Here is a 25,311-nt window from a genome sequence, read left to right as displayed (position 1 = left end):
ATGTAGCGTAATCCCAGTATTTTGTAGGCATAACGGAATATAGAACATATATCATCATATCTTGTGTAACTATAGCATGTCGGATACACATATCATTCTTAGCCTACAGTACATGCATAACATGTTAAATTTCATGTATGATCCATAAAGATTAGGGCAGGCTACTTACATACACAATTCACAAATCATGTATACAATTCAAATTGTATGAAAAACACTGGTTCATCTTATAAAACATAATACAGGATCCACGATAAGATTAAGGCAGATTACTTACCTTTCTCACCAATCATGTATACAATTCGAATTGTATGAAAAACACTGGTTCATCTTATAAAACATAATACAGGATCTACGATAAGATTAAGATAGATTACTTACCTCAATTCGCTTTCCAAATTGCTCAAGTCCAGGTGACTAATCCTCAATCACCTAAAACAACATCATAGGGATTACATTATTCCCCCTTCATTTATTATAAAATTTCTTAGTTCATCATACTATGAACTTACTTGCTTGGGTCCTATCCAAGGATTTAGCCCAAGTCCAATTTGAAGCCTTTGGGATTCGATTTAAAACCAGATTGGGTCTAACCTTTTCTAGCCAATTGGGTCCTCTGATTTGGTCAACGTGGCTCATTTGGGTCTGAGTCAGGATTAGCCCAAGGTCAATTCGACCTTCTGTCAGTTAAATTGGGCTTGAATTGGGCCTGATTTACAATCAATTAGGTATGCTGAGACCAACTCAGCTTAATTGGATTCGGACCCAATTTGCAGTTTGGGCTCGTCCAGACTTAGCCCAATCTTATTGGGCTCGGGTTCAGGTTCAATTGGCTTCAGATCCCACTCAATCCCTCATCCGGGCTCACCCAACTAGATTGGGTCCGGTTTAATTGGGTTTACTTAACCCATTTCAATTTTTTAGGCTTAACGGGTTTCGGACCCGAACCCCGATTCGTCCCGTTAGGCCGGACCCGTTAAGGGGCTCTTCTCTCTCTCTCTTTTTTTTTTCTTTTCTTTTTTTTTTTCTTTCTTTTTTTTTTCTTTCTCCCTCTTTTTCTTTTCTTTTTTTTTTCTTCTCTTTTCCAGAGCCTTCCCGACTCTTCACTCCCTCCACTCTTCACCCTTTCTCCTCCTCTCTTCTCCGACGAAGGCAGGACGGCGAGCGGAGGGGAGGATGGCGAGCGGAGGGAGACGGCCCACGACCGGCGGCGTCCGCGGCCAAGCCCCGCGGCATCCCCGGCCGAGCCCGCGGCCGAGCTCTCGGCTTCCCCGGCCGAGCCCGCGGCCGAGCTCTCGGCTTCCCCGGCCGAGCCCGCACCGGCGACGCTCACGGCCGTACACGGCAAGTCCCCTCCTCCTCTCCTTTCTCTCTCTCTCCTTGGTTCCGATCGGAAGCCCTAGCCATTTCGGCCGGTCCTCCGGTCTTCTTCTCCTCCGGCTGGATCTACGGCCTCTTCCTCCTCTCTCTTTCTTTCTTTCTTTCTTTTCTTTGGTCCTTCCCTCCGGCACCACCCCCTATTCTCTCTCTCTCTCACTCCCAAACCCTCTCTCTTCCTCTCTCCATTCTTCCCCTGTGAAGGAAGAAGGGGGTTTTGGGAGGGCCGAGCCACAGTCGGCAGTGCCACGGCCGAGCTCGCGGCGTCCACAGCCGCGCCTGCGGCTGAGCCCACGGCCGTGCCTGCGGCCGATGCCCGCGGCCACACACGGGTGAGTCCCCTCTTCCCTCTCTCCTTTTTCTTCTTTCTTTCATTTTCTTTTCTTTCCTCCCTTCTTCTTCTTCACTGAGACCCCCTATCCCACTGAAGAAGAAGAAGGGGAATGGACTCCGGCCGACTGCAGCCCCCTACCGAGAGCCGGCAGTGACTGCAACTGAGGTCCATGGAGTCCCTCCTCTATTTTTATTTTGGTAACAGGAGCTTACCATTTCCGGGGATGACCTGCGGTGCCTCCTCTCCAACACCTCTGCCGATTTAGGGGTTCCTCCTTCCTCTTGGAGCTTCCGGGCTCTCTCTCTTTCTCTCGTTCGGTGTTTAGGGGGTCTGTCATTTTGGGGTTGCCGGCATAGGCTTAAAGGACTGTTTAAGGATGAGACCCCCTCTGAGAGGTCCCTTCCCTCTCCATTCCTCCATACCTCGGGACTGGCCGCCGCCCCCTGTCTCCGGCGCGCCGGCAGCGGCTGTCAGCAGGGGTGAGGGTCACCCCTCCCTGTCGGTCTTATCCCTTCATTTTTATTTTTTATTTTTTTTTTCAATCCTTATACAGCACTGCCCACAGTGAAATTTGGGCCCAACCCTTAACTGGGCCCATTTCTTATTGCGCCTAGTAGGTTCTGGGCCCGGACATTACACAACAATACAGATTTAAGTACCTCAGTTGCTTCAACACCCATACATGAATAAGTATTAGATACAACAAAATAGATTTAAGTACCTCACAGCTGCTTCAACACCCATGCCTGAATAAAAAGAAAGGTACTGGAATAAAGGAACGCCGAGAAAGAACATGTAGGAACAGAGGCACCCTAATCGATGCAAACTTTGGAGCCTCACATAGTTGTTTGATTTCAGAAGGCTTCTTTTTGTGAGGCATTTGATTGTAGAAGGTGTTGCTTTTGGATTAAAAGCTATGTTGCTGTTCAGTCCTTGAAACCCACCTCCATTTTTCACCAACATTTTTTTCTCATGCGCATTATCCGAATCTGTCCACTGCTCTCCTTCTATGATTTGCAACCATGTGGCAGAAAATGTGGCACAGATGTTCTCTGAACGTACCACCAAAGGTGCATAAATCATCATGCTAATGTTCTCTAGTAATGCCATAGGCGAGTCAAATGTAATATTCGAATTGTTATATAACATCCGAAGTCCCGTCAAACATGACAAAAAATTCTTTTGGCAATTTACTGTGTCCAGTGGTTATATTTATTTCAAGAACTCCTATCCTTTCTATCCAATTTTTTCGTGAGGGTTGTAACTCGGGCAAATTGATTTGATCTAAGGTCAAATGCTAACTTAACTCTATCTTTTTACTTCTTAACCCTAATCCAATTCAACCTAGTCTCGCATCGGGATTTCTCTAACTCAACCCAACCATATACTACCTTAGCTTAAGCTTGATTAGAGTTGGGCTAGTCGAGTTAAGTTGGATTGAGACACATTAATTGGATTAGATCAGGTTGATTAAGAAATTTAAGATAGGCATAATATTTGAGATGTTTTGTTAGATCAATAGATCTTGCATTGAGGCCTCAATTGTTCATTAGTTTCAATAACATACTTATACATGCTTTAATGAGGCTAAGGATATAATTATATAGGATGTAAAAGTAATCTAAATGAAATGTATCAGGATCCATGTGGATGTGCATTTTGAGTTATGCGCCAGAACATCTTGAATTTTTGTACAAGGTCAAAAAATCTAAATAACTTCTGGGTAGCTTTTTTGGGTAAAGTCATAAGATGTTACAAATGGTACCAAAACAACCATAAATTCTTATTGCACTTGCATTTCCTTTATTATCATCAATATGTTGTGCACAAAAAACTATAATATGCACTCTTTCGGTAAAGATGTAACAACACAGAAGATACAATAATATAGATATAAATATTTCTTGAACACGCACACCTAAATACTACCACCTACATCTTCAACAAAGGACTTAGAGAAATGGGAGGCACAGCTAAAAACATGTAGGAAGATGGGCACCGTAATATAAAAAAACTTTTGGGCCTCACATAGTATAGTGACTCCTTGATTTTGGAAGGCATTGCTATTGAATTATAAACTATTTTACGGTTCACTCCTTGAAACCGACCTTGAGCCTTCACTGATAGTTCTTTCTTAGAAGTATCATCTATAGACTGTCCTTTATTCTTCCTAATTGACTCATGAGCATTAAGCACAAATGGTGGCAGAAGCATTCTCTGGGCATCCATAACTAATGGCTCATAGATGGCCATGGTAATGTCCTAGAGTAGCACAGTAGGTGAGTCAAATAAATTATAAGTGTTATACAACATCTGAAACCCCTTCAAAGCACCACTACAAAAGAAGGAATAAATTCCGGCGGTTTTTTTTGTCTCTACCGACGCTTATAAGCGTCGGCGAATTTCCAGCCCACGCTTCACAAAGCGTGGGTCAGACGTCGGGCAGGTGGGCGTGGGTCGGGTTTAACCCGACGCGTCAAAAAAGCGTCGTCGGTCTATGCCGACGCTTTTAAGCATCGTTCCTTTTATAAGACTCCGACGCTTAAAAGCGTCGGCGTACCTCAACCCACGCTTCACACCTTCGTTTCCGTTGGGCTATGCCGACGCTTAAAAGCGTCGGCCTAATCTGCTTTACCGACGCAATAAAGCGTCGTTAATGGCGTTTGTATTTCCGACGCTAAATAGCGTCGGCAATGGCATTTTTTTTAAAATTTTTTTTTTGTAAATGCAATTTTTAATTCTCTGTATACATTAATTTCTAACAAAACACATACACTAAATCACATAGATAACAAAATACACAACACAGACAAGAACTTTTCATTCAAAATCTCAATATTATCATATTTGATTACATTGTACTTCAAAAACATTCTAAAAACATCCATCTCAAATTCCTAAGTACACAATCTACGATGTATCAAGAGTCGACGGCATCATCTCTACGAGTAGATGAAGTATCAGCAACCTACAAGAAAAAAAATACTTTAGAAACTAAAAATACGAAAGTCATCACGCTAATACAAGAATACATTATAATTATATAAAATATTCAAATATATTTAGTTATGTACCGGAGGAGCAAATCTCTGCAAAAAAGATGAAATATGGTCAAGCTGATCCTGCAAAGATTGTATCTTCAACTCTTAGCTCTGCTTCAACTCCGCCATATCAGTCATATGACTCTGCCTCATCTCCTCTATCCTTGTCTCATATGACTGCTTTATCTGTGCCATCTCTATCTTCAAACTACAAACCTCTGCAGTGCTAGTACCTTGTCTGGCATCTTGGGTATATCGGCTCACTACAGACAGCTGAGTGGGGGTAACTCCGATACTGTAACCCCTCACGCGACTATAACGTTCTGGGCCCATCAATTCGGCATAGACCTGAGCCTCGACGCGACTGGCCGCGTCGGATGATGATGACTCCCCGACGCGCTCTGAAATAAGATTTGTAGCTCTTTTCTATATCTCTTTCAAAAAAACAAACAGTCACATTAATAATTTAAAAGAAGTAAAATTAATTAAAAAATTATGATAAAATAAAAAATGAATACATACAACTATATCTCTCGACTCGTCCCGGACAAAGCTGCCATCTCGGTGAGTGTGGGTCATCTTATAAAACTCTACCTCACCAGGCTCCCTTCCATGCTCTACTATCTACACATACGGAAAGTATATGGGCAAACTATATATCATGATACGTGCTATATGTTAGTAAAGTTTCAAATAGTTTCAAAAGAACTTACGAATTCATTTCTACGTCTCACATAACTCTTCGAGCCTGAAGTATGAGGAACTGCTTGAGATGCTCGTGCAGCTCTACCAATATTAGAATATGTCTGCCAAAATAAAAGCACACAGTATAATATGATTCAATGTATATATTTGCAATCTATATTAATAATAAAGATAATAGAAGATATTGAAATAATTTACGTGACCTGTCCTCTTTCAGAAAACCAGTAATGAACAAGCTCCCTCCACTGCTGAGGGTATACATCAGGAGGAGTCACACGAGCAACCTCCTCCTCTGTCATACCCTCGCGCTTGAAGTCCGTCTTCAATTTTGCTTTATATTCTTTCCATTTGCGATTGAGGGACTTTAGCACCTAATCATGGCTCTCTGGAGGAAGTACAAACTTACCCTATAACAAGATTCAAATATTTCAAATAATAATATTAAACATCTAAAATAAAATTATGATACTAAGCAAATTAATATACAGAAGGTGTCGAATTAAAAAGAATAAATTCAATTCATTACCTGTATAAGTCTAAGAAGCTCAACCTTATACGAAGGAAGCATGTCATTCCACTTCGTATAGTTGAGTGGACACAGCTGACCCTTGCGTGCAACCGATCCTAAAAAGCTTGATAGTAGATTTCCAGCTCTATTGATGGGCTGCCCCAATTCGTTGCATCGGATGATGATCTTCTCACCCGGAGGAAGCTTCCACACATCCTTTGCTTGAGTGGGTCCCCGTCTCGTCCTCACTGTCCCTTGTCCATCTATTCAAATTAAATAAAATGTCTTAAAAAGTTGAAGACAAATATGAACATAACTTTAAATCGAATTATCCTGGATCTGGAGCTCATCCTCCGGACAATCAGCAGGAGGCTCGCGCTGAGATTCTGACTCGTGCTGCTGGTGCTCACATGACTGCTGGGACTGATCAGAAGTAGATCCCACCTGAGAATGCTGGAACTCCACATCTCTAAATCGTCTCCCTCGGGGCATATTGTTACCTGGTATGCATAAAAAAGAATCAATATTTGGTTAAATGATAAATTTATACTAAATAAAGGGCTAATAAACCCATCCAAACCCATCCACCAATATATTAACTCTTCTTCGCTGTATGGCAGACAAGGTCCCTTTTTTAATCTTTGGGAATACAAGGTTTGGGGCCGCTAGATTAATACAATTCACAGGTTTTTCCACCATATTAGAAAGAAAATAAACAAAGGGATCAAGCTAAACATCAGCTGCTTGGTGACGATGCAAACATGAAGAGTCCTCCCAATGTCAAAAACTGCAATCACAAAGAAACAGGGATGAAAACCGAGATAATCCATGACTATGACATCAGGAAATCGGTAAATCTTAACACAATGAAGGTATCAAGGTCTGAACCTTTTAGTGGGGTTACTCCTGCTCGCGATCATTCAGGAAAATGTTGCAATGAGGAACCCCTTGTAGATGCTCATGAACTTAGCCACAAATGCTGTGGAAGACATTGTTGGAGAGATGGAAACAATAAAGAGTTACAGAAGGGTCTAAAAGTATATAATAAACTCACATACACATGGTGTAGCATAAAAACCAGGGGCATATTGTTACCAAACCCATCCACCAATATATGGCATCATACTTGGTATGTCAGTCCACTTACTCCTTGGTCATGACAGCATAGAAACTCGTGATGGGACAACTCCTAAACCACCTTCCATATGCAAATCACCAAACTCAATTTCCTCGTATTGCAGTCCACTTACTCCTAAAATCATCTAAGGTCCTCAAGTTTAATTACTTTTAAGTTCTCTAAAGAATCTGATGCATTATCAGAATCGCTTCTCATTGCAGACAAAGTTGCATCTCTGTTCTTTCACTTCGATCTCAGTCTTTTAATACCTCAAGCTCAGATCTTATATACACTGCCATCAAATCCCAAACCATCACCCTCGAACTTGACCACCACATATATATCAAAACCTAACACCTAAGTTTATGATATAATATTATAAAAATTATAATAATTAATATTATAGTAATTAATATCTTTGATCAATGCATCTGTGATTAGGCAAAGCACCATATTGCTTTTGTCAGAAAGCTTCTAATCTTGTTTTGCCAGTGAATTGGCACTACTTGTTTCCTTCAGCTGGGGCTACAAGGAGTGAGACTTTTCTTGCTTATGAAAGGCTTTGGCTGGAAAAATGGAACATAGATCAAACCTTTTCTGGACAAAGTGCAAAGACCAGTTTCAGCCATCCCACAGCATGCTAAGATAAAGCCCTACAGCTTTAAGTTGTGTTTAAATAGAGAGACCAGTTTGTGGGTCAAAAGTTTGTGCTTTTGTTTGGGGTCAAAGCTATAGTACCCTACCACCCCTTCTCAAAGCCAACAGTTTAGGGCAGTTCCAGGTTTCCACCCTTCAAGAAAACAAAAGAAAAATTTTTAAAAAAAAAATCAGAAAGTGGCTGGAATTCTTGACAATAAGTGTTATTCTCCATCATTATCCCAGGTTTCAAAAATCTGCCACCACTGCTAGAATTGGAAGGCATGTGGAGGCACATGCAATGATGCATTCCAAGATCCACAACCATTACACCAACCCCTTCTTAATCATTAAAAATCCAGCACCATCAATTATCCCCTGGTCCTCTCAATCCCTCCTATAGAAATCCATGCAATGGAGCTTTTTCAGCTATACACACAGTCATAGGCCCCTTCAAACCAGTTCTCACACACAAAAAAAAGAGACAATTTCAGAAACTAGTTGGAGATCAATACTTCCACCTCCTCACTTTTAAAGACAGAGCTACACTATTGGTATATTATTAACTTCAAACATTTTCTAAAGCCCACCAGTGCTCCGAAGACAGACAGCACGCAAGGAAAAAGGAACTATGCATAAAAAGAAAAGAAGCAAAGGAACTAGCTAACAATACTATAGACATGACCTAATCTTAAGATCTAGACAAATTCTTTAAAACCAAAAATTAGACAGAGTCTGCCATCAGATTTGTGGCATGTCAAATGGACTCATGAACAAGAAGAAGAATCATCTTGCACATGACATAAAAAAGCAACCCTTAAAAGGAAAAGAAGAAACAACCAAAAATTTAAATAAGAAGAAACCAGATCTTTCTTGTTCATACCAATATGAAATTAGGCTATCATAAAGTTGTGAGACGTATAAAAATGAATTAGAAATGAAATAATACAGGAAAGCTTTGCGGAGGCCTGTTACGGCGAGGTCGACGGTGGCGGAGTAGCTAGGTCTCGGGATGGAGGTCAAATGTTGGCACGCAGCTAGGGCATCGACCGAGAGGATGAGGAGAGGGGGCCGGGCGAGCGTTAAAAACAAGAAAAAAACAAAGAGGAGGAGGAGGAGGAGGAGGAAGAGAAGGAGAAGGGGAGGCTTACCTCAGATGGCGGCGAGGTCGACGGCGGCGGAGAAGCGGAATCTTCGATCGCCGATCGGGGCTAGGGATGGGGCTCAACCGAGAGAGTATGAGGAGAGGGGGCCGAGCAAGCGTTAAAAATAAAGAGGAGGAGGAGGAGGAGGTCGACGACGCATAGCTAGGGCATCGACTGATATAAAATGAGGAGAGGGGGCCTGGCGACGGGTTGGGGTTTTATGTTTTATAACGACGCTTAACAGCGTCGTTGTTTCTCAAACTTGTAACGACGCTCTAAAGCGTCGTTATTGTTGCAGAGTTACCGACGCTAGATCAAAGCATCGGCAAAGGTTGGCGCTGAGCGAACCTTTCCCGACGCTTTCCCCTAGCGTCGGGAAAACATAGTCGGCAAAACTCACATTTCCTGTAGTGCACATAGATGGACTTGTTTCCATTCTTTCGGTATTTCGGTATTGCTATTAGTCATAGTAATTTCAAGTAGCTGCTTCTTCAGCCTATCCAGCTTGTTATGTATATATGCAATTGAATCTTCAATATGTTCCTCTGGATTCTCTTTCAAGTACGGTGGAACCATGTTCAATTTTTTGTGTTTCATCTCCTTCTGAAATGATTTTGCATCAGTTTGAAAACAACAATAATGAGACAAATAGGCATGAAAATTATGGTGGAGTAGTATAACCTCATAGCTTTCAATGTCATTCAATAAGCGAGTCGAGAGCATTAACAATTTGGTAGTTTTGCTATAACGGGTTCCTGGAGTGTTCTGTGGGTGCTTTGGACTTGCAAGATAACATGAGGAGAGAAACATTGCTTGTACAGCTACAGAGATCATGCCAACTTGAAGGTATTCATCAAGTGATGGTGCATGTTTGCTTCTACCCTACTCGGACTCCTTCAACCACACATTGAACACGTCTCGCCACTTTATATGCAACAACATATTCGAACTCGCTCAAACTATAGTTACTCATATGAAAGTAGCATACACATCTATTTTGAAAATCTTCAATGTAATATCACATACAAGGTCATCAAGAGCATCAAAATAACTTTACTATGCCCAGATAAGCCTTCACCTTCCCACCTATTACCATCAAACTAATTATCAATATCAAATAGTAACAATGTATAAATTCCTCAACCTTCATATAGCAACTAACAATACCTTTGGACTGCTTCAGTGAGGCATTATAGTTCATCCAATAAACCATGCTCATCAAAAAAATCATCTGCAACTGTAACTAAGATTGCACACTTTGCCACAATTTTTCGCGCCTCAGAATCTAAAGGAAAGGAAATGGGAGCGGAAGCAAGGAAGTAGCAGTTTGTTGTTTTCTCTCGTCCAAAGCCCATGTTGGCAAGGCCCTTATCTTTGGACCACCTAGTATGATGTATTTTGATATCATATAGTAGAGAATCAATTAAGTAACCAAACAAAGGAAAAGAGAAAAAAATGTGATAGCATTCTGTCCATAAGAACGAATGCTTTTCTTCTCAAAAAAAAAAAAGAAAGGAAAAAGAGCATTTATTACTTCGCTTAAGAAAGAGGAGAACCATTTAATTTGCTTTAATCTTGAGGCCTACCTCTTTAGTTCCTCGAGTTCAGTCCTGTAGACTAATTGGTGAGTCACAAAATTTTTTGTAGCAAGCTGGATAATGTCGTCAGGGCATGTCAGCTTGCAATTTTATATAAAGTATTTGATGTCACCAACCATAATATGCACATATAATGAGTACTTAATTGCTATGTGTGCTACCTGCAAGAGGAGGACTTTCCAATCCATAGATTATAGTCTTTACTTCTTTCTATGTACATCCGATGCTCTAGATGATCCATTCGTGCTAACCACAGATTCTTCAACTCATGCTCAATCTGATTTAGCATACATACATTAAAAATTACCAAATTGAAATTCTAGTTGTTGAAACCACCAACATACGACATGATGTCTAGATGACAAATATTTACTTCAGCAATTTACACGAATTGTACTAGATAGTGGGCCAAGCATATTCTTTGACATCTTATGATATTTAGCACTTCTTGCCTTTTTCAACTCTAGATAGACCATGTAAATTTGTTGAAAGAGTAACGTCACTCTTCAACCACTGATAAAAAAAGTTTCTTGATGTTGATGTGGCATGCATGATTCACGAGGGGATGCTCACTTGAGCCATGTAACGCCAAGTAACTCATTGCTGCGAGAAACTTTGGTGTGGCTGAAAGAGGACTAGTAGTACAAGCTATCTAGCTACCTTAATTTTTGAAAAAAAGAAGTCGTTTTAGTTACCTCTTTCTGGAGATCAAAAAGAGCCCAAAGGCTGTCTTTCAAATCTTCGCTTGGCAATACCTTTTGCAATATTTTCTTGGAAAAATTTCAAGTTCTGGTTCCTCTAGAAACATCAAATGCGTGGCTTTGTAGACGGTATACATGGCTCCCAAGAAGTCTTAGTAGTTCTCTTCTATGTGCAAGAGTATTTGCGGGTCACGCATAAACCAGCAAAACCTCTCTATGACATAAAAAGCAATCAACCACTTTCCTTTCCATGGAAGAGCACTGATGTATATAATTATCTAGATGTCTATGTATGTATATATATATTATATAGATACATATGTAGAATCCTTACCTGGAGATATTCGATGGCCGTGCTGATGGAATGATTAATCTTAATGAATCATAAATCTTACCTTGATTTGTTATATCCATCTTGAAATGAACTCTGAGATGCGTGCAATCTGATCCGCAGTCAACCGAGATTTGCTCTGATCTCGATAGAGATTAGTGAGAGATCTTCTGGAGAGAGAGCTCCAAATGCGTGTATTAGAGAAGTAGTCCAACAGGCTATTTATAGCCCTCTCCAGGGACCAAACGTCGTGGTTAGTTACACCCGTGAAGAGTCACCCCCCATCAAGGCAACCTTTTACTGCCGTGCAATTACCTCAATGCCCTTGTGATTATCAGGATTTACAAGTGACACTTGTCAAGATGTGGGTTCTAATTAAATGGGATCAGGGTTTAATTAAACGGGATCCAACATTCTTCCACTTGGACCATATTGACGCCATTTGTTAATGTGGGCCACAACTTGACGGGATCCCAACATTCTCCCACTTGGACCATATTGACAAGTAAAATATCTTTAGCACTTGAATTTTATAATCTTTATAAATTTGGGCAAACTTTATGTTTGACTACTTTGAGAATAATAATACGAATCATGGCAGAAATAACACTTATTTAATTGGCGTATAACCTTCCATGATCACTATATTACTAAACCATCATAACCAAACCCTCATGAATGAACTTCTCATGAAATCCATTCTTTGGTCACAATTTCTGCTACCATAGTATGCATAAACCATATGAATTCATTAAAGCAGAAAATATAATAAATGTGATTTACAATCATCTGAAATGTGCACAATAATACATCAACTAATTTATACAGAAAAGGCCCATTTGACCGACATGCTCCGTATGCAATCTCGGGGCTATTGCTTTGGTCAAAGGATCTGCCAACATAAGCACAGTATTGATGTATTGAACTGAAACTTTATGGTCATCACATTTTTTCTTTATAACAAGATATTTCACCTCCATGTGCTTATTTCAATTGGATATCTTGTTATTCTTTATTGAGAAAACTGCTACTAAATTATCACAATATAACTTTATGGGTCTTGAAATAGTATCCACGATCTGTAGGCCCGTGATAAAGTTCCTCAACCAAATAACCTATGTAACCGCATCATAACATGCTAATAACTCAGCCTCCATTGTTGAAGCAGCTGTCATTTTTTGCTTCGAACTTTTCCACGAGACTGCACCACCAGCTAGTAGAAAAATATAACCTGATATTGATTTTCTACTATCTGGACATCCCGCAAAGTCTGAGTCTGAGTATCCAACTATCTCCAAGAGATCGGATTTGTTGTATGTGAGCATATGATCTTGAGTTTCTTGAAGATATCTCAAAGAGGGTTTAATTGATACTGGTATATTCATTTAATGACTACACAGATGCATAAGCATTTAAAAGCCATAGGTGAAATTCACAAGTGCTCTAAATAGTTTTCACAAATTCTATGTGGATTATCTACCGAAAAAAATCCTATGTGGATTTATGACCCATTAACACAAACAAGTGGCAGAAAGTTCATTTAAAAAATGGTAGGACACGGCATGTTTCGGATTTAAGCTCTTGAAGCATCTTTTATACTATAAGGTGTTGGAACTGGCATGAAAATCAAATTTGGTGGAAGTTCTGCTTTGGCAATTCTGCTTCTTATTTTTCTCTTGCTCCTTTTGCTTTCATTGCAAAGTTCTATTACTGGTTATTGATGATGGATGATAGTGCCAAATGTCAAGAAAGGGTTGCTTGTGATTCTAATGTGGGGCATATAGACTGGCTTTTAATATCGATAAAGTTAATTTTGTGCCCAAATGTTGTTGAGGGCCATGAAACTTAGGGACAAAAAAATCATGGTGCAACTTCATATTGCTAGCTAGATGCAAGGAAATATATTGTTATTTTCGTTTGTATTGTTAATGTTCGAGGATATTGTTATTTTTCGAGGATGTATGATGAAACTGGAGCCCAATAATTCTAAAGCTTTTCTGATTTAAGAAAGTGGTTTGCCATATTTTCCTCAAGGTAGCGGCGAATTTAAAATATAGCACGATGTTTCATATTCATTATATTGGAATTTAGACTTCAATCAAAGGAATGGAGGTGCCTATTCGTACAATTTCTATATATCAAATATGATTCCATTCATCCATCCATCTGTCTATCAATCCATTCGTCCATCTTGAGAGATCTCTAGTCTCTTTATCTCTGTTTTGTAATTCATTAATCAGATATACAATTGTTTCAGGCAACCACAACAAGGCTTGTTTGTAATTGGAACAAATATGCTGAATTATCCAAATAGAAATTATTTTAGACTAGCTTCTTGAATTTTATTATATTGTGCAAGTCTTGGTTTTTGCAATGTCTTTCCTTTGGAAAGCTAATGTCAATGTCAATATTCTAGTGGTTTTTTTTGGGGCTCATAATCCATATTACATTCTAATGATGCTATTGCTGCAGTAGCATGAAAGCTGCATTGATCAATTGATTGATTGTAAACAGCTCTTGACATGAAAACATAAAAATAAGTGTCTTATGCATCAGAAGGGGAGGGAGGTTAAAGTGTCTTATGTACGCAATCTCCTTGCAGTTTGTTTTGCTATATATTGCTTTGATCAATGTATATATTTTGCCTTGGTGGAAAGGCTGAAGTTCTGGAATCTATTGCATGTTTACTGACACTCACATCAGGCATAACACATTATGCACTTTGTAGGCTAAACAGGGAGGGGAACTGTTGAATTCACCATTGAGAGAGGTGACGGTTCCACATTCTTTCTGACAGCTGGCGTGAACCAAAAAGCCTTGCTACAGTTCAGGTTTGCTTAAGTCGATTTTGTGGATGACATTGGTTTGACATTAGCTCATGCAAACTTCTATTTCTGTATATGAGATGAGATATTTTCTTGTAGGAGGGCTTGACCTTGGACGAGAACTAGCATTGTAGCAGATTCCATATGGAAATAGATAAACAGTGCGTGTAGTCAATATATATGTAAAAGAGCTAAATATTTCAGAAAAAAAAAAAAAAACTAACTCCATAAAAGCATTAGCCTAAACACCGACAAGTCTAATGAACTGAGATGAAACATTTCTAATCAACTGTTAAGCTGCTTAGGCACTACTTGCTCTTGTATGATACTGTAGGCTTTGAAGAGATTTATAAGTGCACTACGTCAAGATACATAACTGGTGGCTTGAGAAATAAGTTTATAGATGGATTGATTACTTAGGCAATATCTCTTATTGGCCTAGTGAGACCTTGAAAGATTTGGCTGGAGCAACTAAAAGCACATTATGATGCAAGGATTTGTGACAACATTTGCAACATAGGGCCAAGAAAAATGTACAAGTAATCCACCCACTTTACTGTATTGACCAGCATAACAAAAACTGATACCATTTTGATGGTAAAATGTCGCATTGACAGCACCATTGGTCCTTTATTTAATCTTCGATATTGGTAATTTTTCACTTGATTATATTCTAGTATGAATACTTCTATATTTGATTCATAGGCCTTAATTTGGAATGGTTAATGAGTATGAGTTTTTTGTGCTTGACTATGCTGTTCAATTCACTATTAACATGTTTAGGTTGTCCTTGAAGGATATTCTGCTCCGCTGACAGCAGGGAATTTTGCGAAATTCCTAGCGTAGCTAAATCTGTCTTGGTCCTTTGTTCTTTTCCATTTTCTGTTTGGAAATGTTGGCATATCCATTTGTTGCATCTAATTACTTATCGCATATCCATTTCTACCTCTTGCTGCATCCTTGTTACCTTTTTTTTCATAGTTTGCACATAGAGATGCAGTCATAAAAAAAAAATCGGTGCAATATGTTTTTCAAAACAAAAAAAAAAAAATAAATTCATTGTGGTTCAACCAAATATCCAAAAATACTCCACCATAAAATAAGCAAATAAAAGTCCAGAACACTCCAAGGCTTCGCTGTGAATGCACAGAAATACTGAAACCAAAGGAACAATTTGATATGTTTCTATTGTCAAAATAGGTTGATTGGACAAGCACCACATGTTCTAGCCAACATCACATCCACTAGATGGCTCCGAAGACCTGTGAAATTTTTGGCTTAAATGGCTTAATCTATTGCGGAGGTTTTTGGCATCTATTTCTAGGACGCAGGTGTGGTCCAACGAAGCAATGAAAGTTTGAATCCTGCTTTGCAGCCAAGTGCTTACCTTCGAAATTGAGTTTAAGTTTAGAACCCGATCATGTCAAATGCTTTACGAACATCCTAAAGTAGATTTGAGAACCTACCTTAAAACCTAAAGAATTCATTTTCTTTCACATGAATTACCATTAAGTCGCACAATGGTGGCTTCAAGATATGTGTAGGTACATGAATGAAAAAGTTTGGAGTGCTTTGAGATCTATGCGGAGCGCGATCTAATTTCCAATCCTTGTGCACCAGCAGAAATGTGGACATTTTTTTGACTTAGCATTGCTTAACCTGTAAACTTCATTTCATGCAGTGTATTTTAATTTAGTGACTGACCTGTGGCTCCCCATATTGCTTCATTGTTTTTAGACTACCCTGCTTACACGCTTACTTCCACTTCTATCTTGTGTTGATCATGCCTCAAGTTCGATCCATGACTTCATCTCCTCAAATTCCTTTTGACAACAAAATCCAGCTAATCGGGTCCATCGGGTGTGACTTGGGATATCTGAGCCATGGAATCCGGCTCTAGATGCCCTCTGTGCCACTCAAATGGGATCTTATGGAATCATTAGGGGCCACGACTAGCCATGTGGTCCGGCGCTGGGATTCCTCCTGATACACAATTAATCCACCCGAAAAGGATGCTCTCCATGTCAAGGGCCACAAACTAGCGGACGTACAGTTGCTTCTTACAATATCTGCGCCTCCCTGGCTCCAATCGTTCCCTTTTCTGTGGTTGAACGCTGCTTATTTTCTCGAGCCATTCACTCATATGCTGCATGAAAGATTCATTAAATCGGCAACAATATCGGACCCAATTAACCAAGAGAAAACCACGCATAAAAAAATATATTTCTAGATACAGGTTTAATCAGGGAATATAACTTGCAGATGCTCCATTTCAACGCCCACAATCGTTCTATATGAATTATCGGACTCCTACAGATGACTGACCTTTAGTGGCTATCATAGTCATGCATTCTCTCTCTCTCTCTCTTTCTCTCCTTTTTTTATATATATTTTTTTTGTTGAAAACAGCATATTATATAGCTCTTACCTCATTACAGCCATCCAAGTCAAGAAAAAAAATGATACAAGCTATGAGGGATCATATCCGTCCCGGTCCATGAAAAATCTCCGGAATGCCGAGCAATGAAGGAGGCAACCCAATCCGCAGCTCTATTTGCCTTTCGATACATATGCGCTACCTGGAATGACTCCATCTTCTTGATTAGTCTGCGGATCTCACAAATCAATAGGTAGTCATCTCTATAGCGATCTACTCCCCAAATCCAATCGATCAATGTGGAAGAGTCTTCCTCCAAATGTGCCCTATCAGCTCCAAGAACTATCTTCACATAGAAAATGCCCTCCTAAGCTGTCTGGAGCTCTGCCTCAATGACAGTCTGGCCTAAAATGCGGTGACCTCCTGCCCCTATCAGTATGGCATGATAATCTCTAATCACAAAATCCACTCCTCCACAATCTTCATCTACCGACATGCCTCCATTGACATGCTAATGTTTTCTAGCAATGCCACAGGTGAATCAAATGCATTGGAATTGTTATATAACATCCCAAGTTCAAGCGTGACGAAAGGAGTTCCTTCCATCTTTTTAGCATTTTACTATGTCCATTGGTAATATTTATTTCAAGAACTCCTTTTCCTTTCTAACCAATATGTTCGTGAGGGTTGTAACTCGGGCAAGTTGATTTGATCTAAAGGCAAATGCTAACTTAACTTTATCTTTATACTTCTCCACCCTAATCCAATTCAGCCTAGTCTCATGTTGGGTAGAGTTGGGCTAAGCTCGAGTAGAGTTGGGCTCCTGGAGTTAGGTTGCATTGAGACACATTAATTTGATTAGATCAGGTTGAATAAGAAATTTAAGATAGGAATAATGCTTGAGATGTTTTTGTTAGATCACTAGTTCGTGGATTGAGGCCTCAATCATTCATTAATTTCAATAATACACTTAGACATACCTTAAGGATGCTAAGGATATAATTACATATGATATAAAAGTAATCTGAATGAAATATATGAGGAGCCATGTGGCTGTGCATTTTGAGTTATGTGCAAGAAGAACTTGGGTATTTATAGAAAGTCAAAAATCTAAATAACTTTTGGGTAGCTTTTTTGAGTAAGGTCTCAAGATTGTACAAATGTACCAAAATGCTTGGGCCCTCTGAAAGATCATGGATACTTAGGGAAGGCCAAAGAACCCAAATATACAAGTATAATTTGTGTATGTATAAACATGATTAAGGGCACGGATAAAACAACCATAAATTCTTATTGCACTTACATTTCCTTTATTATCATCAATACATTGTGCATAAAAGACTATACTATGCACTCTTTTGGTAAAAATATCACAACACAGAAGATATAGCAGTATAGAAATAAATATTTCTTTAACATGCACACCTGAATGCTGCCGCCTACATCTTCAACAAAGGACTTGGAGAAATGGGAGGCACAGCTAAAAACATATAGGAAGATGGGCACCGTAATGTAATAAAACTTTTGGGCCTCACATAATAAAGTGACTGCTTGATTTTGGAAGTTATTGCTCTTGGATTATAAACTATTTTACCATTCACTCCTTGAAGCTGACCTTGAGCCTTCACTGACGATTCTTTCTTAGAACTTTCCTCCATTGATCGTCCTGTAGTCTCCTTAATTGACTCATGAGCATTAAGCACAAATGTTGGGAGAAGGATTCTCTGAGAGTCCATAACTAATGGTTCATAGAAGGCCATGGTAATGTCCTGAAGTAGCGCAGTAGGTGAGTCAAATGCATTAAAAGTGTTAAAAAGCATCTGAAACCCCTTTAAAGCACATAAATGGATTTGTTTCCATTCTTTCGGTACTTCAGTATTGATATCAACCATAGTAATTTCAAGCAGCTGCTTCTTGTGCCTTTCTAGTTTGTTCTGTATATATGCAATTGCATCTTCAATATTTGCCTGTGGATTCTCTTTCAAGTACAATGGCACCATGTTCAGTTTTCCATCTTTCATCTCTTTCTGAAATGATTTTGAATCAGTTTGAAAACAACAATAATAAGACAAATAGATATGGAAATTATGGTGATGGAATAGTATACCTCATAGCTTTGAATGTCATTCAGTAGGCGAGCTGAGAGCATTAACAATGTGGTAATTTTGCTATAATGGGTTTCTGGAGAGCTCTGTGGGTGCTTTGGACTTGCAAGATAACATGCGGGGAGATACATTGCTTGTATAGCTATAGAGAGCGTGCCTACTCGAAGGTATTCATCAATTGATGGTGCATGTTTGATTCTACTCCACTCAGATTCCGTCAACCACACATTGAATGCTTCTCGCCACTTTTTCATATATGACAATAGATTTGAACTTGCTCAAACTACAGTTACTAACATGAAAGCATGCACATCGATTTTTAAATGATGGACATGAGAAACTTACGAAATCTTGAAGAAGTGTTTTCATATCATGACCTTGTTGGTTGAAAATCTTCAATGCAATATCACATACAAGGTCATCAAGAGTCTCAAAAATAACTTTACTATGCCCAGATAAGCCTTCTCCTTCCCACCTATAACCATTCAATTAATTAGGAATATTAAAAAATAACAATGTGCAAATTCTTCAACCTTCATGCAGTAATTAATTAGTACCTTTGTACTGCTTCGGTGAGGCATTGTAATTCATCTAATGAACCGTGCTCATCAAAAAAATCATCTGCAACTGTAACTAAGGTTGCACTTTTAGCCATAATTTTCCGCACCTCCGAGTCTAAGAGAAGGGAAATGGGAGTAGCAGCAACGAAGTAACAATATGATGTGTTCTCTCGTCCGAAGCCCATGTTGGCAAGGCCCGTATCTTTGGACCACCTAGTGTGATGTATTGATATTATACAATAAAGAATCAATTAAATAAATAAACAAAGTGAAAGAGGAAAAAAAATGCCATAGCATTCTATCAAGTAGCACACATTACTTTTCTTCTAAAAAGAAAGAGGAAAGGAAAAGAAAAGTGCATTTATTACTTCACTTAGAAAGGAGGAAAGCCATATAATTTGCTTTTATCTTGAGAACTACCTCTTTAGCTCCTCGAGTTCAGTCCTATAGACTGATTGGCGAGTCATGAAATTTTTTATGGCAAGCTGGATAATGTCGTCCGAGCATGTTAGCCTGCAGTTTTAAATAAAGCATTTGATGTCACCAACCATAGTATTTATATGTCCCTAGTACTTAGTCGGTGTGCGTCATACCTGCAAGAGGAGGACTTTCCAATCCAAATATTGTAGCCTTTAGTTCTTTCTATGTATGTCCGATGCTCCAGATGATCCATCCGTGCTAACCACAGATGCTTCAACTCGTGCTCAATCTGATTTGGCATTTAAACAATAAAAATCACCAAATTGAAGTACTAGTTGTTGAAACCACAAACATACGACATGAATCACATGATGCCAAGATGGCAAATATTTACTTCAACGATTTACATGGATTAGATTGTCAGCCAACCATATATTTTAACATCTAGGGACCATATAACTATTCAGATAACTTACAAAAAAGAAATTGGTGTTCAGTTACCTCCTTCTGGAGATCAGAAAGAGCTGAAGGATGGTCTTTCACATCTTTGCCTGGCAATCCCTTTTGCAATATTTTCTTGGAGAAAGTTTTGGCATTTTCGAATTCTGGTTCCTCTAGAAACATCAAATGTGTGGCTATGTAGACAGCATACATAGCTCCCAAGAAGTTTTGATAGTTCTCTTCTATGTGCAGGAGCGTTTGCGGGTCACGCATAAACCAACAACATCTCTCTATGACATCAAAAGCAATCAATCATTTTCTTTTCCGTGGAAGAGCAATGATGTGTATATTTATCTAGATGTCTGTGTATGCATATATATTATATAGATACATATGTAGAATCCTTACCTGGGGATATTCGATGGCCGTGCCTTCTTAGGAGTTGAAAGGTTAAAAAATCTTTGAATATTTGGAGCGGCAGATTGTGCACGTTAGACGGTTGCAGCTCCTCCGTTACCCAATTCCTACAAAACAACCCAGGACAAGGAGCTTATTACAAGGAGCCACTCGAATATATTAAAATAGAGGAACTTATGACTAAGACATGAGTGGCCCTATAAGACTAGCAAGTAATTTTCTGTTCTAATGATTGGACGCCAGGGGTCGTTACCATTGTATTGACTCCCATAATTTTTAAGGTTGGGAGAGCTCCCTTGGTGCCTAAGGCTAAGGAAAGGCTAAGAGGGAGATCCAAGCTCCATCTGAAGTCGTCAAGGTTTCACTGTATACAACCGAACCCTTCTAACATAAAATCCCAAAGCAGAAGGGTATTCGAATGTTTACAAAAAGACCCTTTTACTGCACCATAGAATTACTAAAATACAAGTTTGAAACCCTCCTTGTAATGGTACAACTGAAGGGACCAGTATTCAATCATTTAACACCATTTTTTCAAATAAAGGAGGTGACAATGTTAATGCCCGAAGAGGTTGAATCAATAGTGTGTTGATACCACCCGGGCACAGAATTCGAAATAGGCATCCCATTCAATCTGATTGGGATAATAGTTTCTCAATCCGATCTGTAAAATACAAATTTTAATCAAATCACAGATCGCAGTATTCCAAGACTTCATGTGCATCGAGTCGGGCAAATGAGCGTCATGACGCCCCTCCTCAAACTATAACAATCTCCCACGTTGTGGATATCCTATTATATTTTAATAGCAATACTTGGTGATCGTTAGTGTCAATCATCAAGGAAAAATTTTGTGCATGAGGGTCCTCAAAATATAATATAGCATTTGAGGAAAATAGTATAAAAACTATAAACAAGCCTTGGTTGTGATAAGTTGATGAAATTCAAAAAAAAAAGAAGTAAAGTTGATATAAGGTGACCTAAAAATTAAAAAATCTTCAATTAGGCAGAAAGAGAGGCTAAAATTATAATCTTACCAATAAATGTGATCCATCGCATCTCCTATTTCCTTGGTGAAATGTTCACCACATCCTAGTCGCATCAAATGGTCCATCATACACAGCTTTATGAGGTCTTGGTCCACAGGGTATGCGGGAGGAACTGTGTCACATGCCAAATTGTACAGAGTCACCCTCTTCCGTGTAGAAACAAAGCAAATATCATCTTTCGAATCTATTGCTGCTTTAAAACTCACCTCCATGTCCGCATCTTTGGACCATGGCTTCCAAATACTCCTTGCAATCTCCATCTCCAGTGATCATGAAAGCACAAGCAGTTGCAGACGGGGAATGAAACAAGGACCCATCTTCTCTCTTATGCTTAAGAATATCTTCATGCTTCCCTCGGTAGATTGCTGGCAAGGCCTCGAGGTACAGTGAAAGTGGAAGATGGTGACCCCCACAGGATGTTTCTTCCCTGCAGATAAAGTAGGCAGGTATTAGGAATGAAGAATACCCGTTTGAGCAGGTAAATTTGAAGGAAGCTTTGTAAATAAAAAAAGAAAATGTTGCCGGAAAGATTTACATTTTGAAAATTTTCTCCCTTTCGTTGAAGATATCTTCCACGACTCCTGTGTAGCCCTGAGGAAAGACCTCCAAGCCTTTGGCCTTCGCCAGCTCAAGCATGCCCGGGAATATAATGGCAAACCATCGGGGGATGCCACCATGGTGTTTCATAAGCACCTTCTCCGTGTTTGCATGAAGAAATTTCAATCCTGTTTTTTGAAAAGAAATTTGAAAAAGTTGGAAGACAAATGTCAAGGCCCTAGCTCAAGATGTACACAGCTCAGAAATAAATGAAATGCATTTCTATGGTCACATCAAAGAACTGTTCTAAAGTCGTCATGGAGCAATAAATGTTCTAATTTGAAATCTTAATTTAGGAAGAAACTTAAATAACACTCTGTCCTTTTTTTATTGGCCTTTAATACACAATCATTTGACTATTAGAATTTTATTTTAGTCCTGCATATATATTTTTATATGAGATTTCCGCGTGCACGTGAATTTCACACACTTTTATTGGCTCTTGTAGATGGTTATATTGTTTCTGCATACAGTTATATTAACCCTGCACACACTTACATATATGTGCACGCAGTTATTGTAACTACGTACAGCCACTGGAGATCGAGAACTAAAGAAATTTTGAAGAGTAATAACAAGAAAAACGGCTTAATTATACCTTTCTCTATATTTATGTAGCCAACGTTCCAAATCTTGAGCGCAATAATACAGGCCAGAGTCGCAGTGAGGCAGTCTATGGTGAGATCGAGCTCTCCCCATAACCCTCCATCGTTTTGGGTGCGGAGCATCCAAACCAAACAGTTTGGGAACATTGGACGACGGCATCGTTCAGGATTGGGTATCATGGCTACCCATGCAGTCTCGTAGGCAGACGATGGTAGAAAGGAGTACATGTCAGCCGAGGGAGAGAAAACCTCTTCCTTAACCCTCTCGATGAGGCACTTCAATGACTCCTCCATATCTTACTCAAACACAACTGGTAAGAGGAGGAAAAAGAAGAAGAAAACTAAGAGTAGATAAATCTGGATGTCTCAACTTAGGCTGGAAGTCTCTTAGCATGTATTTATAGTGTGATGGGAGGCGGTACCTGTGACTCACGCAGCCCACTGGCCCGCTCCCATGCCTCGGGGCCTCACGCAGCCAGCGAACCCTAGCTTTTTCTTTTAATGAAACATGTTGTTCATGTTTGAGCGCCCAACGACAATGCTTGGTAGTTTTTGATGGCATGTGGGAAATGGGGACCACCACCTAATAACATCTGAAACGTTGCCCACGAGATGACGAAAAAGACAATGACTCCTAGCAAAAAAAAAAAAAAGACAATGACTAGACCATGAGAACGAAGGCCAGTCAGTACTGGTTAAACGAAGAGCATGAGCACATTTGGTTGGACTAGTCCTATCTCCCTACGGATCAGGCCTCGGCTCGGGGGCAATAACACATGGTTTTAGGTTTTGCCTATCCTATGTTTCCTTTATCTCTTGCTTTGTTTAGTTTTGCATAATAATGTATGTGTTGTGGTTGAAATTTGGCTTGAGGGTGAACACGCTGGAGGAAGCCGAGAAGAGGGCTGGGGGGAGAAAAAGAGTGCCACCCCCTGCGCTCCGGTGTACCTGCACGAAGCCTTGGCCGGAGATCCCTGCGAAGGCCTTTGATGGCTAAGTTAGTTTAGTTTTTGGAGGGGTTTCGAATAGCTTTCTTATAGCCTCTCTTGTCTTTTACTTGCTTACCGTGGGCCTTTTCCTACCCCCTTTCTTATAGAGTGAGGGTTTTGGTTGTTACCTGCAGCCTTTGGGCTGAGCTGTGATCAGCTGGCCATTAGCTGGAGGCGGTGCGAACACAGAGACTGATCCCGCTGGCGGAGGATCCAGAAAACATCATTCTAGTCTTGTCCCGAGGATCCGCGAGGTCTTTGATGAGGATTTAGGAGATATTTCTCCAGTCTTGTCCTGAGGATCCGCGGGATCTTCGATGAGGATTTGGAGAAGGCGGGACTGAGGTTGACAAGGCTGAGGTCGGCTCGGCCTCGGGCCGAGGTCAAACAAACTTGGAGGCCGTGATGTATGCTTGGTGAGTTGACCTCGGTATTCGGCCGAGGTCAGCTCGGTCTCTAGCGGAGGTCGCCTCGATTTCTGGCCGAGTTCACCTTCTTCGGTCGAGGTCGGCTCGGTCTCTCACTGAGGTCGGCTAGCTCGGCGGGGTTTGGGTGGTTCCGTGCTGGGCTTGCTCCAAATATTGGGCTTGCTCCAAATATCTTTATTCTTTCTGATTATTGGCTTTCTTCTGTTTCTCTTACCCCTATTCAGCATGTTTCAAGTTATCTTAAGATTGAAGATAATAGTATACCTTCCTTTTAGGTATTGAAATATAGATTCTATCGAAATATTTATAAAAGAAAAAAAATAAGTAAAAAAAAAGTGATTTTATTTTGATATTTCAGTATATTTAATACATCTCAAGAATTATATACTTGTATATGGACTTTATACAAAAAAATATAAGCTAATATAGGATTATATTAATAAAAAAATACTCGCGGATATAAATTGTTACGTGATTTCAAAAATTATTCTAACAATATTATGCTAATATAAAAAATAATAGTGACAACATATAATTATGCTAACAAACTGTTACATGATGTCTAAAAGTTTACTTATCCCTATCATTTTCGGCGCTCACCTACTGCAGAGTAAATTATTTCACTATTAGTGCCTCAGGGTCCTCGGCCTGGCCGACTTGTTCGGGCTGATGATAGATAGACATCCATACCTACCAGGATGTATCGCTGCACCTCACCATGGGCCCAAAGGGAATTGAGGTGCAAGAGCTGAGACAACGCACATCAATTGCTAACCACTCCAAGTGCCTACGTCATGAGAATTACGATATATGCCATCCGCCTGCATCATGATTTGCACGCACGGAAACCTCCAATTTTCGCAGATTTGATAGAATCTAGAATTGTACCGAGAAATAGACAGAATGGTAAAAGCCTACTTTGCTCATTATTAAATATTTATTCCGAAATGTAATTTCAGAATCAATGAGCTTTATTTACTCTAAAAGTTTATTATAAAACTACAT

General features: G+C 39.6%; 1 protein-coding gene and 1 pseudogene across 1 annotated transcript; both read right to left on the bottom strand.

The window, feature by feature from the left end:
- Window positions 1-9,259: 9,259 nt before the first annotated feature.
- LOC148715297 (S-linalool synthase-like) lies at window positions 9,260-17,301 on the bottom strand (annotated as a pseudogene).
- A 666-nt stretch (window positions 17,302-17,967) lies between these two features.
- Window positions 17,968-23,423, bottom strand: LOC103698395 (S-linalool synthase-like). Its single transcript, XM_088702079.2, has 13 exons — window positions 23,312-23,423; window positions 22,883-23,200; window positions 22,223-22,412; window positions 21,894-22,114; window positions 21,676-21,799; window positions 20,630-20,745; window positions 20,282-20,511; window positions 19,954-20,069; window positions 19,781-19,873; window positions 19,358-19,573; window positions 19,146-19,275; window positions 18,803-19,045; window positions 17,968-18,722 (listed from the first exon to the last, which is right to left on the bottom strand). Exons 2-13 carry the CDS (start codon window positions 23,181-23,183, stop codon window positions 18,135-18,137), a joined length of 2,568 nt encoding a protein of 855 aa, XP_088558205.2. The 5' UTR covers window positions 23,184-23,200; window positions 23,312-23,423; the 3' UTR covers window positions 17,968-18,134.
- Window positions 23,424-25,311: the final 1,888 nt, after the last annotated feature.

Source organism: Phoenix dactylifera, chromosome 1 (genome assembly GCF_051530095.1).
Source record: "Phoenix dactylifera cultivar Ajwa chromosome 1, Ajwa_hap1_PhDact_Kaust_v1.1, whole genome shotgun sequence".
In the NCBI taxonomy this organism is placed as follows: domain Eukaryota; kingdom Viridiplantae; phylum Streptophyta; class Magnoliopsida; order Arecales; family Arecaceae; genus Phoenix; species Phoenix dactylifera.
This window is presented reverse-complemented; position numbering and strand designations above follow the sequence as displayed.